The sequence below is a fragment of the Coenobita brevimanus genome, chromosome 24 (genome assembly GCF_032717465.1).
Source record: "Coenobita brevimanus isolate Jiangsu-jjx chromosome 24, ASM3271746v2, whole genome shotgun sequence".
In the NCBI taxonomy this organism is placed as follows: domain Eukaryota; kingdom Metazoa; phylum Arthropoda; class Malacostraca; order Decapoda; family Coenobitidae; genus Coenobita; species Coenobita brevimanus.
In genome coordinates, this window is record NC_136977.1 from 27,296,038 (window position 1) to 27,313,605 (window position 17,568).

General features: G+C 41.7%; 1 protein-coding gene across 1 annotated transcript; it reads right to left on the reverse strand.

Moving 5' to 3' along the window:
* Window positions 1–9,924: 9,924 nt before the first annotated feature.
* LOC145393520 (uncharacterized) lies at window positions 9,925–10,827 on the reverse strand. The gene has a single exon (XM_080267670.1). It carries the CDS (start codon window positions 10,825–10,827, stop codon window positions 9,925–9,927), a length of 903 nt encoding a protein of 300 aa, XP_080123796.1.
* Window positions 10,828–17,568: the final 6,741 nt, after the last annotated feature.

Below are 17,568 nucleotides of genomic sequence, written 5' to 3' on the forward strand. Positions count from 1 at the left end.
TTCAACAGGTTTCAAGTTATAGCTCTATGAATGATCGGTGACCTTTGTTTTCATCTTTCAGGGTCACTCGATTACCTCCAAAATATAATCACTTCCTTATGGGTCCAGTGCCCACATATCCTGAAAATTTTATGTACTTTCAATCTGTCGTTTTTCCGTAATGTTACTAACAAACAAATAAAGAAACAAGGAAACTCGACCAAAAACAATACCTCGCCGGACTCCGTCCAGGCGAGGTAAAAACTAAGCAGAATCAGCCAGCTCTCTCTCTCTCTCTCTCTCTCTCTCTCTCTCTCTCTCTCATAATAAGCCATTTTCCCTCTTTCACTGCTAGTATGCACTTTGATTTCCCTCTTCACTTCCAGGTTATGTTGGATTAAGCTCCGACACTTGTTCCTTCCTGAAATTCACTTGCTGCACCATCTAATTCTTCCCCTGTCTCCCATCTTTCTTCCAACTTGGCGGGAAGTTCCACAGCTCTTGGTTCTTTCCTCGTTAGTCTTGCATCTATTAAGAAAACTACCACTGAAGACCTCGTAAATATCTCTCAAGTTTTCCATAACCTGGTAATTATCATGGATCGTGAAACACATAAAATTACCTATAGGTAATATAAAGACCAAAAGCATTCAACCCTTTATTACTACCACTATGACACCAGCGTAAGAGACACAATAGGATTAAACAAATTTGCAGAGAGAGAGAGAGAGAGACAGAGAGAGACAGAGAGAGGGGGGGGGGGTTAGGAAGTTTTAAATAAGATTGACACTAAGGATGAAATTAAATTCAGGGAAAGACGTATAATTATCCACAGGTGCAAAGAAATTAGGCCTAAGCAGCATTTCTCCAACAGTTTTTGCATCCTTGGTCATTTAAGTGAGTGAAATTAGACTTAAAGAATGTTTCTCCCTGTATTTCACTAATTCAGCAAATTCGAGTTCCTGAAAATTCAGATGAATTCTATATTGCTTTACTTTTGACACAGAAGAACATCACAGTTACAGAAACAGAGTATGTAGTACAATATTACAAAAAACAATCATTTACACAAGAGAACCAACATAATACAGATACTGTGACAGGAGATAATATTACAGTACCGTTCAAGGTTCCGTCTTACTTGAGTATATGAAAAGCGAACAGTGAGGAGTAACCAGTGATGTCTGAGTGAACAGTCGATCAAAAAAGTATCTGGCAGTAAGGGTACTGATATCAGATATGATCAGCATACTTTGTGAAGTACCACGAACATAAACCCGATGTCTTCTGTATTTGCATAGCATAAGAATACTGACTGATAAACGTTACAAGTAAGCGATGTATATGGCATTCGTGTCTGAGCAAGTTTATCAACGTTGGGAAAAACAAATCGTCTAACATTTTTCAAGATCCATTCATCCCAAGTGTACCGCGTTACTTTTTTTTTTTTTTTTTAATCGACTGTACACTCGCGATCCAAAGAAAGTATACAATCCCTGTAAATGCCATCAGGGCCGCATTAACCCTGGTGTGACCTGGTAGGCAACTCAGACGGTTGGCCTGCAACATCGGCTATACATTGGATCTCTTTTTTTCCTTTATCTCTAGTGAAATTTTGGCATGACCTATAATGCCCTTTTTTGATGGCCTGATGGGTGATAGCCCTTAATTGGACTCCCAAAGTGTATATTTATTCCGTTCTGGAAGTCTGGAAGGCCTGTGCCAGGCCGTGGCCTTGTAAGCAGTTGCCCATATTGCCTATACATGGTAATCCTGCCCTGGATGCCATGGCCAGGACACCAAGAATGGTCTCGTGTTCTGACACGGCTGTAAACCCCTTTCTTTCCTCCTCCCTTCATCCATTCCTAACTACAACCATCTTCCTTGATCTCATGATCGAGAGGTAGCTCACTCATTTGCGTCGCGGTATGAAGCGCACACACACACACACACACACACACACACACACACACACACACACACACACACACACACACACACACACACACACACACACACACACACACACACACACACACACACACACACACACACTCAGAAATGTGTGATAAAATAAGGAAAGAAGACAGGTCATTATGAGCTTGACTGAACCTTGTGAAAAAATAAAAGCCTCTATATTCAACAGCATAGTAGTTAATGTAATTCAGTAAGTAAAAATATCTTTGTAACGGGTGAGGGGTGTTCTGCCCTAAGCTTAATAAAACTATCAGCCAATATCAAGAATAAATTAGCAGTTTACTTCATGAATGAACAATTTGGGGATTGTTTGTCTGTTGGTCTGTACGTCTCCGTATGCTATACATCTTCCTGTCCGGGACAGTCGTATTTTCACTTCAGCTGAATACAATCATTTGACAGTAAGAATATTGCAGTACCAATTAACGTGAACTGATAATTCCAGCTAATGTGAAATGATAATTTGGAAACTGTCTGCCTCACTTTCGTTCGGTTTATTTTGCCTGCTTCTGTCATTCACGTCTTCATCTACAGAGTTTATTCTCACTTATGCTGAATAAAGTCTCCTATTGTTAGCTGAAATGAAATAGTAATCAGTGTGAAATAATGGCTGATAGACTGTCTGTTTGTCTTTCCCCATGTCCGTCTGCCTAATTGCCTGTCACGTTTTCCTCTATAAGAAGGGTCTGTTATCACTTAATCTGAATTATGTCATCTGGTGAAATAAAGAATATAATATATATAATAAGTCAATGTGAATCGATAATCCAGAATCTGTGTCTGTCTGTTTGTCTGTCTGTCTGTCTGTTGTATATAGGAGCGATTTCTTTCCTAAGATTCATGTAGTCGTTTGTCTTTAGCAAGAATAATAATAACAATGATTATTAATCTCAAATGGCGTGTCTGTGTCTTTCCTTTTCCTTGCGGAAATAGTTTATATTCAACCTCTCATACTAAATGTGTTTGTTGATATTAAGAATAAAATAACAACATTGACGAATCTCTCTAAGGCATATGCCTGCCTTTCCGTCAGTTTTTCTGTCTATTTCTCTGAGGATAACTTCTGTTCAGCGGTATGATTCACTGTCAGACAGAATCCCAAGTAATCATAAATGTTAAGAAAAATATTGCAATATCTTACATTTGAAGCCAGCATTAGTATAACGTTCATTCTGTTTTGCGTCACACTCTTTTATTATGTTACTCTGCAGTCAGAATTTTTTCATACGTATTAGCGTTATATAGATGCTCCCTCCCTCCTTTCCTCCCTCCGTCCATCCCAGATTACCACCACCCCGCTTGATCGAAGGGTAGCTGACTCTTTTACGGTTTGAAGCAGCTTACGATACTCAGAATGTGTTGTAGCATCTATATAACACATCATTTCGCCATCACCTAGCCCACAACTTCTATACAATTATCGCCATTACACAGATCACTATTTGGACACAATCAAGGACTCTACACACACATGAACACTTTGAACATCACACACTCCATATCACTACTGTACAACCTCATCTCTGGCATGACACAACCTATCAGTTCCATACCGTCATTCATAACATGTAAAGCACCATGACCATGACTTCTGCATAAACAACCAAACGAACTCTACTTTATCTCCCACATCATATTGGCCCATTCATACATCTTCACCTTTACAAGACCAACGTACAACTAGCCACCTCTATACTATCCTGCCCCTACATAAAAAGGATGAGAGAATGGGAATACGGTGTAGGTATATGTGCGGGAGTCAGTGAGAATGAGAGGGCAAGAGAGGGAGTATGTCTGATGATAAGCAAGAAGTGGAAGGAGAATATAAGAGAGTATGGAACAGTGGGTGCAAGGATTGTATGGGTGAGGATGAAAGTAGGTATACAAGCATGGGCGATTGTATGTGTGTATGCTCCAACAGAGGATCGAGTGGCAAGAGTGAAAGATGAGTTTTGGGCGAGAGTAGAAGCATGTATGGACAAGTTTGAGAGGAGCGAGAGAGTGCTGTTGATTGGACACATGAATGGCAAAGTTGGGAATGTACGAGTGGATGGAGTGGTTGGTCAGTGGGGTGTGCTAGCTGAAGTAGATGGGAATGGTAGTGCTTTAGTGGACATCTGTGCTGGTAAGGGGTTGGCAATAGCCAACACCTACTTTCGTCATAAGATGATCCACCGGTATACATGGAGAGTAATGAGGAGGATGGATGGTGAACTTGTTGAACGAAAGGCAATGATAGACTACGTGTGTGTGGATGAGCGAATGAGAAGACAAGTGTTGGATGCAAGGGTGTGGAGAGGGTGGGGGAATGGAGTCTCGGACCATCACTTAGTGATGGCCAAGGTAGAGCTGCAAAGAAAGTGGTTGAGGAGGCGAAGGGGAAAACAGGAGGAAGCAGCTCCTGTGAGAAGAGTGGAGAAATTGCAAGATAGTGAGAAAAGGACAGAGTATAAGAGCATAGTAGAAGAAAGATTGGGAAGGTATGAGCTAGAGGAGATGGAAGGGGTGGAAGAAGTATGTAAGATATTCACGGAAGAGATAAGCGCAGCGTGTGAGGCGGTTTGTGGAATGAGGAGGAGATGCAAGGGTGTGCAAGGGACAGCATGGTGGAATGATGAGGTGAAACAAGCTGTGGAACAAAAGAAGAAGGCATATGGTGAATGGTTGGCGAGTAGATAGAGGTAGGGGAGAAGATGAGAGAGAGAAGAGAGAGGTATATGTGAGCAGGAGAAGGGAGGTTAAGAGACTGGTGAAGGAGAGTAAGAAGAAAGTGGATGAAGAGTTTGGGAGGAATCTGAGTGTGAAATGGAGGGAGAGTAAGAAATTGTTTTGGAAGGAGGTAAAGAAAGTAAGGCAGTGTGAAAGGGGAAATAGTAGGGGAGTGAAAGATAGGAATAATAGATTGTTGGTGGAGAAGAGAGAGAAATTGAGGAGATGGAAGGAGCACTTTGAGGATTTGTTGAATCTAGAGAGTGAGAGCAGTGTGAGTATAAGTGGTTGGGGAATGGCTGGGAGAAGAAGAGATGAAAGGAGGGAGGAAGAGATCAGTAGGTCGGAAGTAGTGGAAGCGATGAAGAAGATTAAGCTGGGAAAGGCCCCAGGAATTGATGGAGTGTGTGGTGAAATGCTTAGGTATGGGGGTGAGATTGTTGTGGAGTGGATATGGAAGTTGTGTAGATTGGCTTGGGAAGAGGGAAGGGTTCCAGAGGACTGGAAATCAGGTATAATTGTTCCTCTATACAAAGGAAAAGGGGAGAGAGAAGTATGTGGTAACCATAGGGGTATTTGCCTTCTTAGTGTGACTGGTAAAATATATGGTAGAATACTCATTGATAGGGTTAGGCATATGACAGAGGAGCTAGTTGGAGAAGAACAAGGGGGATTTAGGAAGGGAAAAGGGTGTGTAGATCAGATATTTGTTCTAAGATGTTTAGTGGAGAAGTATCTAGAGAAGGGAAGGAAAGTGTATGCTGCCTTCATGGACTTGGAGAAAGCTTATGACAGAATAGATAGGCAAGGTATTAAGAATATATGGAGTGGAGGGGAAATTGTTGAGTGCTGTGAAGAGTATGTACGAGGGAGCTAGGGCTACTGTGCGAGTGGATGGTGAGCTGAGTGAGTTCTTTGATCTCGATGTGGGACTGAAACAGGGGTGTGTAATGTCTCCATGGCTGTTTAATATAAATATGGATGGGGTTGTAAAGGAGGTACAAGGTAGGGCAGTGGATGTGGGGGTGGCCTTAATGAATGAGGGTGAGATTTGGAAGCTTCCGGTGTTGCTGTTTGCTGATGATACAGTATTGTTGAGTGAAGATGAATGGGAGTTGCAAGGTTTGGTGAATGAATTTGGGACAGTGTGTAGGAGGAGGAAGCTGAAAGTTAATGTAAACAAAAGTAAAGTTATGGTGTTTGAGAGGAATGAAGTCACAGAGTGTGCAGTGAGGTTGGATGGTGAGGATATGGAGAATGTGAGTGCATTCAAGTACTTGGGTAGTGTGATGAGTAAGGATGGAACTTTGGAGGATGAAGTACGTGAAAGGGTACAGCAGGGAAGAAAGGTTTTTGGTACACTGAAAGCAGTGATGAGAAATAGGGAGGTGAGTATGGAAGTTAAGAAGTCACTGCATGATGGTATTGTGATCCCTACCCTGACGTATGGAAGCGAGGCGTGGACATTGCAAGAGGGGAACAAGTCAAGAGTGAGAGCAGTGGAAATGAGTTACTTGAGAGGAGCATGTGGAGTAACGTGGAGGGACAGGTTGACGAATGAAGAAGTGAAGGAACGTTGTGGGGTAGATGTGGATGTGGTTGAAAAGATTAGGAGAAATACACTGAGGTGGTTTGGACATGTGGAGAGAATGGAGAATGAAAGATTGACTAAGAGGGTGTATGTAGGTGAGGTGGAGGGAGGGAGAGGGAGGGGTAGACCGAGGATGAGGTGGAGGGATGGAGTTGAGAGGTATATGAGGGAGGGGGGGGTGAGTTGGGGGGAGGGGAGTCAAATGGTGGGTGACAGAGTGACTTGGAGGCGTTTTGTCTGCGGCCACCCTTTGCGGGATTAGGGCGTCAGGCTATAGATAGATAGATAGATAGACTATTTGGACACAATCAAGGACTCTACACACACGTGAACACTTTGAACATCACACACTCCATATCACTACTGTACAACCTCATCTCTGGCATGACACAACCTATCAGTTCCATACCGTCATTCATAACATGTAAAGCACCATGACCATGACTTCTGCATAAACAACCAAACGAACTCTACTTTATCTCCCACATAATATTGGCCCATTCATACATCTTCACCTTTACAAGACCAACGTACAACTAGCCACCTCTATTCTATCCTGCCCCTACATAAACAGCAAAAGTACAGAAACCCAAATCAATCTCACACTTCTTTGGAAGGAATCTCCATATCTGCACAACCAAGAACATTTTACAAATTATTTGTCAAAAGGTTCGTCATCACTTGAACATTTCAGCCCAAACGAACTAAAAGAGCAGGATACCTACGACTGAAATGAACAAACAGAGCTAACGCGAACTTGCTGTATTCTTAGTGTTCACTAGTGCACGTCTCATTCCCTTTCCCATCATTTTCTTCAACTGAACAATGGATCTCAGTGTGGCAGCTGGTGTATTCTTTATTATTTTCTTAGGCATAAAGACACGTTAGGTGGTTAAAAAGAAGATAGTTTTTGGACAGGGAGTATGTCCCTGTTAAGATAAATGGTCCATTGTCATTTGAAAACCCCACATGAATGACGCCAGAGGACTTTGAAAGATTAAGTAACTTTCCAGTACCAAGAAGAATTAAGATCGCTAATGTCAAATATCTTTTGGCTGTAATTTTAGTCTTTCTAGCCACCAGCAATTCCTATAGTAGAAATCCGGAATGCAGTATTTATTCGAGATATCCAGCAAAGCACAAGTGTGATAATCGCGTAAACATGCTCTGCTTTAATTAAAGTCATAATTAAAGTCTTCAAGGTCATTCTTAAGATGTCAGTTTGGATATGCCTCTTACATTCATCCAGTAATTTTTTTTTTTTTTTTTTCGTGTTTCACTCTGCAGGACACCAGATATTTCAATAATCGCGAAAACTGGTTCCGAGTGCTCACCACAGAACAACTGAATCCTATTGAGCACACAGGAGTTACCGTTATGCCTCGGAAAATTATGCTCGGTTCAGCTCGGAGGCACGTTCTTACTAGCTGAGTTCTTTATGGTGCATTCTGCTCGTTTAGTTCGGTTGGGCTAAAATGCCTATGTAAAGGCACATCCTAGCTTACCACCTCAATTATCATGTCGACAAAGCTACAACTTTTGCCTACACACAAACCTCTATTCAACTCTACACAGCCTGTCATTATATTTTTTTTTTAAATCGACCATTGACCCAACCAATATCTTCACGCTACAGTATACAAACACCACTTCATAAATTTATCAGCCCCACAAAACCCATGCCCCAGCACAAATCCAGCTGTTACACTAATCCCCACTTAACCCTATACACAGCCTCTCCCATCACACGATCTTATATAACCATCTGAACACAAGTAAATAAGTTCTTCATCACGACACAGTCACTTCTACGCAACTTATTTTGCACAGAGGAACTCTACACGGAGTTAAGAGAGACCTCTAGAGTGAGATGGGTAAACAGCCACAGCCACAATCACTACCATTACATACCGGTAACCCTTTTGGCACACTAACCGCAGTACGAAGTATCTAAGGCACAGTTGTGGAAGTGTTAACATTATAGCACATGGAATATTATGACTAGAAGTATTACTGCTGCGGTTAACTACCGCTACTGCCCAAACGCAGACATTTTTACGCCTAACGCAACCCCTCAGCCTACATAATCAAATGGGCATGCCATTTTAATATAGGAACGTTCTGCACACCACAAACATATTCCAACTGTACCTTAAGTGACACATACAGATCCAAAATAATTACTGTACACTGGGGCCCGTATTTTCATCGGTTTAGGAGTCACTCTAGCTCATATTGCTTGACATTTTTTTTTTTTGACCTTGATATTTTACGTTCTTGCACGCTTTGTATTTTTATTATCACTAACTGCACAAATAATAGAAAATATTATTACCATATTGGATATAAGAATAAAATATTAAGAAAGAGATGCTAGGGAACCTCCTTAACCAATATTTACAATGAAAATATATTCAGCATTGGAGCAATACTATATCAATGTATAAGTTATCATAGTATATAACCTATGTCTTACATAAACATTTACGAAAATAAACAAGTATCACTAAAGGCAACAGGAAAAATACAATATCACATTAATGGTTAATAGTTTCTTGCACTATCTCGGAACTGTGTCAAAGTCTTGTGAAAACTTTATAAAATAACAACTTTGAGAAATCTTGTACACAAAGAGACAAACACACTCAGGCGAATATAAGACCTCCGTCCAACTTCGTTGGCGGGGGTATTAACAGAATACTCAAACGAGCTGAAAGGGTTATATGCTCGACTCACTGAAATCCAACATTGTAAAAGGATTACTAACCTGAACTTCACATTGAAAGGAGCAGGCTATTATTAGGTAACAGATGGTGGCAGCCATCATCCGCTCACTTGATGTAGTGCTGCTTACATCTTCTATCACTTTTATCATTCTTTTTGTGTCTGCCTTCCCCTCATCCTATTTCTCCCATTTTTCCTATCACTTTTATTACTCTTTTTTCATTTTCAGGTGGCTTTACATTGAGTGACAAACCTAATATTTTACAGAGCTGGGTGGTAACCATAAAACCAACCCATACGTGTTCCCTACGTGTCAGCAAGTGAGTTGGCGGAGGGCTAGTGCCCCTCCCCGTAAAACAAATAATTCAGAGACAAACGGCCACCCCTTACGAGATTATGGCGTCTGGCTATAGACAGATAGAACAGATGTTTCTTCCTGTCTTATACCTTATGCAGTTTTCTTCTTGTTAACACTAAATCTTGTTCATATTAGGAGACATAGTTCGTAATGAAGGGACTAGAGCACTTGTATCACCCTTAATGAGAGAGTTCCTTTTCTAAATAAAACCAAGCTGAAACAGGAGGACTATAGAAGATAAAAGACATATCTGTGAATACACTGTACTGCATGGATGCTGTAATAAGTCCCTATTTTTGAGAATTATTTGTGAAGTCTATTGTACCCACTCCTATACTGAAGTTGTAAAGGGGCTATGATAATGATTTTGATGATGAGAAAAAACATTATACACCAGTAACATGGCTGAGAAATACTAATTACCCAGTACTTTCACCTCGGTTGTCTGTATCGTAATCACTAGATCATCCGTGATCGTTTCTTTCTATCTAACCATTGTCTGAACATCAACACGATGAGTGTGCTTTTGCGTGTACGTGCGTGTGTGACTGCATTTGTGTGTTCGAGTTTGGTATGTGAGGGGGTGTCAAATGACGAGCGATTGTTGTTGCTGCTGTGTCCAAGGGATGTCCAGGTCACAGTTGATGAACAGTTTAATTGAGTCGGTGTGTGAGTTTAACGGGCCCTGAGAGAACATGTCTAAACTGTTTAGAGATGTGGCCTCCCTGGAGCCGCACAGCAACGTGAACAGGTCTGTGTCCTGGGCCACCTCCTGCTGCAGCTGCAGCTGCGTCTTGCTGGGAACGACGTCAGCTCCCACTTGGGTATCCTCTGGCTGCTGGGGCTCATGATTCTCATCAAAGACGCCGGAAAGGATCCAGGCACATGTGTCCTGGGGGGCGTTGCCGTCCAGCATGTCCTGCAGGGACCTGATATAGGCGGAGGCCAGCCTCAGGGTGGCAATTTTGGTCATATCCGAAGCAGCCCTATGCTGGCACACCCACGAGGGTAATACACCACGCAGGCTGTCGAAGGCATTGTTGATCTGCCGCATGCGACACCTCTCACGGGCGTTGGCGGTCTTCCGGCGGTACCTGGACAGAGGGGGTGCACGCGGTTTGTGGTCCAGAGCATCCTGCAGACTCCAGTCGGGGTCATACAAATAGCGCGACTTGAGAGACCTTGGTCTCAGTTGGTATTTCACTACACACACCCTCGACCGTCTGTTACCCACACTGACCAGACCCTGACCTTGGTTCTTCCTGTCCTGGTGATCCCCGTCATGGTGTTTGCTGCATGAAAGATAGCTTTCGCGGTGCTTACCATCGTACTGCTCACTTTCATGGTGTCTGTTGCCGTGGTGTTTGCTGTCGCAGTGGTCGTTCTCGCTGTCCCCATTTGTTGTTCCGTAGGTGCCACTCTCATTGGTGTTATTGTCCACAACATCTCCAACCAGCGAGGTGGCCGTACCCTCGTCCAGGCACTCCATCCTCGGTCTCTTTGGCGGGATCGTTGTTACGCTGGTCACCCTTCACCAGCGTCCTTACTGATATTGATAATGGTGCCTAGTTACAACTTAACTGATGTTTCTTTTGTCTTTAAACTCAGTATCTCAAAACTCAACTGCACTTCAGTTTATGGATGCGCTATTCTTTTTCTGCAATTTATATCCTAAGAAAATCCATGACCTTCATAATTTCATGATGGAGAAAGTATGTGCTTCATTTCCATTGACTTACTTCCTGTTCCTTGTTTATCATTAGAGTGGTCAAAGATCTGATAAAGCACAGAAAATCTTAGTATCTGGGCACTTAAGACCTCAGGAGTAAGTACCAAATGCGCTCAGATTTCATGAGGTATATATCAGATGTGGCTGAAGTCCGGAGATAAAAACCAAACGCGCTTAACCACGTGCGTTTCTATGAGCCCTATAGTGAAGTCTGAAACGGTACTATATGGGTTAGGGTAAAGAAATTACTGTATTAAGCGTTCAGACCTCTGACATATATATCAGAGATATGCACTGAGTTCAAAATTTTGTGCAGCTACACTGGGGGAGGGAGGGGAGTGAACAGTCCAAGAGCGATGTGATTGGACTGAGGAGAAGAGCAAACATCCTCACCTAACCAGCTCTTCCAGCACACTGACCGCCTTCACCAGCCTCCCACCTCACCTGTCCACCCATCTCTCTTTCTCTCTCTCTCTCTCTCTCTCTCTCTCTCTATCCAACGTGCCACTTCTTTCACCTTTCCCCTGATGAGCGCTCTCTCTCTCTCTCTCTCTCTCTCTCTCTCTCTCTCTCTCTCTCTCTCTCTCTCTCTCTCTCTCTCTCAGTGCTTAAGTCTTCCATTTATCCACCGTGCTTGATAATCCGCTAGCAGCTGTGGCAGTCTTTTCTGTCTTCAGTGTTTTCGGCCTCATGTTATGGTCGGTCGCAACGGTTGTAATGTTCGTAATCCCCAGGGCTTAAAATGTAATCCACCATCTTTTCCTTGGCGGTTTGTTTCTAAGCATGGCATATTAATCGAAATAACTTCTTGACATCTGGACCTTTGTACAATTCCCAGTGGCAAGCAGCATGGGCCAAACGGTCTACTGCAATCATCCTCTTATCGAATGCGGTATGTTATAATTGGAATATTGTCAGACGAGGTTTAAAGGTTAATTTTCTCTTATCTTTCACAATCGCAGATACTGTCTGTATTACCAAGATACGTACAAATAATTATGAAGGAGTGTTAAAAAGCATTGTTCAAATTAAATATATAATGAGACGGTGCTTGTAATCTTCCCATGCTCGATGCTCCATTATGAAAAGGGTGAATCTCCAGGTGTGTCTGCCTTTCCTCAGTAACTATCCGCTTTAGCAACAACACACAACGCTCCCTCATGCACTCATATATTCATGTAATCGCCACAGTATATTGGAAGTGAATCGTACATGTACAGTTAAGTGGAAATGTTCCATTGCGTCTATTTCTCACTTAAGACACAAGCGTCTCTTTCTCCCACATTAATATAGAATAATCTCGGGAATGAGAGATATACCACACTTCCCTCGGATCAGGAATAATTGTCATCAGAGGAAAGTGAGAGGTAAAACTGAAATACGAGACGAACTTTTATTCCATGATTTAATAATAATGACTTATAAACTTTTACTTAACATTTTCCCATTCTCTACTCGAAGTACGACATGCAGGTACTGTTCTTGGGCCACGTGTGACATGATAAACATCTCTGTGCCAAAGGTTGTTCTGGGCAAAGGTCAAAGCATAGGGTCACATTTGTCCAGGTTGCAATTTAGCATCAATATGGGAAACTGCCCTAGCTTGATGATGATGATGATGATGATGATGATGATGATGATGACTATAAGGTGACCAAAGAACACTGTTCATTGCAACATTTACCAATCTCCCTGTACATTTATTACAATCCTGATAAATTTGTTTATGATGACGAAAACCAAGAAACCAACGATGATGATGATGATAACGACTACTGTGTGCAAAGATTAGCCTATAGTAGGAGCTCACATTTCTCGAACTTATAATTTAAACATTTTGGGAAACTGAATTATGAATGTATGACTTTGATGATAAAGACTTTTGGCAATTAAGCGACAGTGACTGAAGATATGAACCACTTACTATTGAAACGTTAGCTACATGAATTAAATGCATATTTCAATCTCATCATGGAAAAACTGAACGATAATGCTGATGATGCTGATGATGATAATTATGATGATGGCAGCAGTTTCTTTCACGGATAAAAACTCAACAAATACAGGAAGCCCTAAGACCGGTTTCAGAGCGGATACAACCTTGCCGCTTGTGATGCGAATATGATAAATCACATGAATAAAACTGACTCATTTAAACTTATGACCTGTTCAGCATAATAAAATAAAAGATGTTATGTAAACCCCACTAATCTGCAGTAATTTCTAATTTCGGCACAAGTTTTTACAAAGCTCTTAAAAGTTTACTTTTGGTACCTCCGGCCGACTTTGCTTATTTTGTGGGATTTTTTTTTTTTTTTTTTGGTTGTGTAGAGTATTAATGTAAGCTTGACTAACCATGTTGTTAATTCTCCCTCAAAGTAGCACAAAACAGTACAAATTAGCATGTTTTTATTCGTTTGTTCCTATTACCACCAGACGAGTTACTCTGAACTGGTGTGTAGGGGTGGGAGGTAAGATCTTGGCTTAACTCCTTCACTGCTTGAGGTCTATCCTAAGCTGAATAAAAGCGACTGGAGAAAGAATGAATAAAAAGAGAAATGCGTTATTAGACTGGAGGGGTTAGCAATGTTAAGACGATGACATATTTATGCAGTTTATTTCTAATGCCAAGCGATTTTATTACGCGCAGCATAACCGCTGGTGATTAAACGATTAATAATGGGCATATATTACCCCATCATTTAGAAAAGCAGAGCCTAAGCTGAGTTAAACCGTCTGGATATAGCAAGAAATAATATGAAAATGCCATAGTGGGGCTAAAGGGGTTGATGTAACCATCCCACCACGAGTTGTTACAAGTCTGGTCATTTTTTTTGCATAACCACCTAAATGGTGTAGGAGAGAAGCGCGTTCATGTTATGACACCGATATTACTGGGCGGCTAAGCTACCTGGTTATAATAAAGTCATAAAGTCTATCAACTCTCTCCCTGTGCTCCTAAAGGAGGATAATGGACGTTGGAGAGGGGCCGCTTCAGCCTACACTCTGCTGAGGTCACATTCAGATGAGCCCGGGGTTGCAATCACAACAACTACAAGCCTTATGCATACGATGATATCCTTTTAAATTAATATTACTACCGTTAGACAATTTTATTCATCCTGGATAGTATCTTTTGAGGTGGAGTGACAATGTGGGCTATGTCTAACCCCAGCAAGTCGAAAAGTTTGTCCAAAGCAGAATAAAATCATCTGACGTGGCAAGAACGAAGCAAAAAAATAAATCGTCGGACTGAAGATAACATTTTCAGTATGGTGACATCTTCCACTGGCATACTGTTGCGACCTCGACTGGAATTTACTCTGAACAGATTTTTCAAACTGGATTAGTTAGACACTGTATTTCTATTACGAAATCGCATTTCTAAGCCAAGAAAAATGCCGTGTAATGGCAAGAATAATATATATATATATATATATATATATATATATATATATATATATATATATATATATATATATATATATAAAGACGTCATCGTATTTAAGGGGTAACATTTTCGGTAACCCCTGACCCCTAGGCATTGTTACAACAGCCCCCCCGCCCCTTTCTTTCTCTCTCTCTCTCTCTCTCTCTCTCTCTCTCTCTCTCTCTCTCTCTCTCTCTCTCTCTCTATCTATCTATCTATCTATCTATCTATCTATTTATCTATCTATCTCTATCTCTACCTCTCTCATCTGTGGACACAGTTGTCCTGGGAGTGGAATATTAACTCATCCAGTGAGTGAGACACTTAGAAATTTAGTGTCGAACAACTTGAGTCACGTAAAGGAAAGTTCTCTCAACGAAAAAAAAAAATTCAAATGATCCCAATAATCTCTTCCTGCCGGGGACGTCATTATTTGCCTTATACCGACTAACTCACGAAGTCTTACTTAGCATTTCACCCCAGAATTATTATAATGTTACTCTTGTTACCATCCCCGACCCGGAGGGGCTTGGAGACGGGTATTGTTTTTCACTCGGTTTGTCTGTCTGTCTGTCTGTTAACAACTTTAGGCGAAAACTATTGGTGCGATTTTGACTAAAATTATAGGGGTGATGGGCTATGGCCTTCTGATTATCTGAACCAATTTTGGGCCAAGTCCCAGGCTGCAGGCTCAAAAAATAAAAGAAAAAATACGAGCAAACATTTGTTTTTTCGCCATAACTCCCCTCAAATTAGACATATCGAACTGAAACCAAAACCTAAAGGTGCATCTTTCAAATCTACATCCTATAACATGCCTCCTTTCATCAGGGAAGTCACCCCTCCCCCCAAGTTAGCGGTAGGTGGTCAGTGTCAGCTGGGTCGGGCCTAATATTTCAAATGGGCATAAAATCATCAATCTTCACCCTATTCACTCCAAATTTGATATGTGACATCTTTGACTAGATATCCCGTTGTGTTTATACGTCAGCATTAAAATGACTGCAGAGAACGGGTTTGCTGTGCCTCGGCACCGCTTCTTGTTCGGGACTTTGGTGAAAGCTTTGCCATTGCACTTGACATTTCAAAGGCTTTCAATCGAGTTTGGCACAAATCTTTAATTCCCAAACTGCCCCTTTACGGTTTCTATCTTATCTGTGCCTTCATCTATAACTTCCTTTCCGGTCGTTCTATAGCTGCTGTTGTAGACGGCCACCTTTCTTTTCCTAGATCTATCAACAGTGGTGTTCCTCAGGCCTCTGTCCTATCAACAACTCTCTTCCTTTTATTCATCAATGACCTTCTGATCTGTACATTTAACCCTATTCACTCATACGCTGATGATTCCACCCTTCACCTTTCCATTTGGTTCTCGCAACGTCCGTCTCTGCTGTTACTTCAACAAACAACAGATGAGGCTATAGCACACCTATTGTCTGACTTTGCCTCGTATTTCTGACTGGGGTAAAAGTAATGTTGCCTCCCTTGCAACTGCTCAGACGAAGTTGCGTCCATTGTGCTACCTCTCCATGCCTTCCATCGTGCTACACGGGCATCTTGTTGCGCTCACGACTGGAATGTTACACAGCCATATTGCAGAAGTGCTATCAGAATAATTCTATTATTCCCTGAACTGCATCTCTCTGGAACTCGCTTCCCCGGAGTTGTTTCCCCCCAGACTTCAACCTACAGCAGTTCAAGTCCAACTGTTATGGATATATTATGATTGGAGGACGCCAGTAATCTGGTGTATAGATTATTATTAATTTTTTATTCATTTGTTTTCCTTCCTCTATTCTCTTATTTGAAAAAAAAAAATTGTTTTTAATGCATCAAAGACTCAGTTCTTACACCAATTAATCCTACAAAATCTTCCATAAGAGTACCCTCTAATGTTTAATAATATTCAGCTCAATCATGCATCATCCTTAAACATACTTAGGGTTTCATTCTCACGGGATTTATCTTGGAAAGATCATATTACATCTCCTGTAAAATGCCTCCAAGAGACTGGGTGTGCTAAGCCGACTCCGTACCTTCTTTACCCCTGCACAGTTGTTGACTTTATACTCGGGTTTTATTCGCCCCTCTGTAGAGTACAATTCTCATATATGGGGCGGCTCCCCACATACAGCTCGTCTTAACAATGTGAAGTCAAAAACTCATCGTCCCATTAGCTCTTCTCCTCTTACTAGCTCCCTTCAACCTCTGTCTCATAGCCGCAATGGTGGATCTTTATCTCTTTCCTATAGCTGTTCCAATGGTCACTGCTCCTCTAAACTGTCTGCTTGCATCCCTCCACCTCTACGACGGCCGCGTCGAAGAGGTGGAGGGATGCAAAAGGTGGAGGTGTTGTCTGGCAACAAACTCTCATCCTTTTCTGTCCAACTCTTTAATGCAAGAGTTAACCGTTACTCTCAGTCCTTCATTCACGCAACAGGTCAACTCTGGAATTGTCTCCCTCTGTCTGTATTTCCTACTTCCTAAGATCTCCATTCTTTCAAACGCAGTGTGTCCAGGCATCTCGAAATGAACGAATGTTGAATCTGGCTGTCTGTTGTATTGTTTTTGTTCTATTCTTGGAAGGAATGGTTTGCGGGCTAATGGCCTCTGGTTCTTTCTTCCTTGCATAAAAGAAATGTGTTGTGAAGTGGTTAACAGATTCGTGGCCGGACCGTGGGGAGCCATTCAAGGCTACATACAACATATCTGACCATGCAGTACCACCAGGCCTAAATCATCACCGCACATTAAGAGATGCGGGATTAGAACAAGCACTCATCTGAAGTTTAATCGAATATCTCCTGATTACTCTAGATCTAAGAATTCCCAGTGTACTCTTTCCTACTATAATCTACCAACAGATCCAGTAACAAGTATAGCAAACATATTCGCTGTAAATGTTGCACACGATACATCAGCTTCACTCTCAATCCAAGTGATCCATGGAGAGTCCCTTGGCAGGATTCATAAAGGAGACACCATCATGAACCCACTGACACACCTGAATGTCATATCGTCCTCAGATCAGTGTGTTGCATAAATTAACCTTTTATCTGTCGCGGATGCAC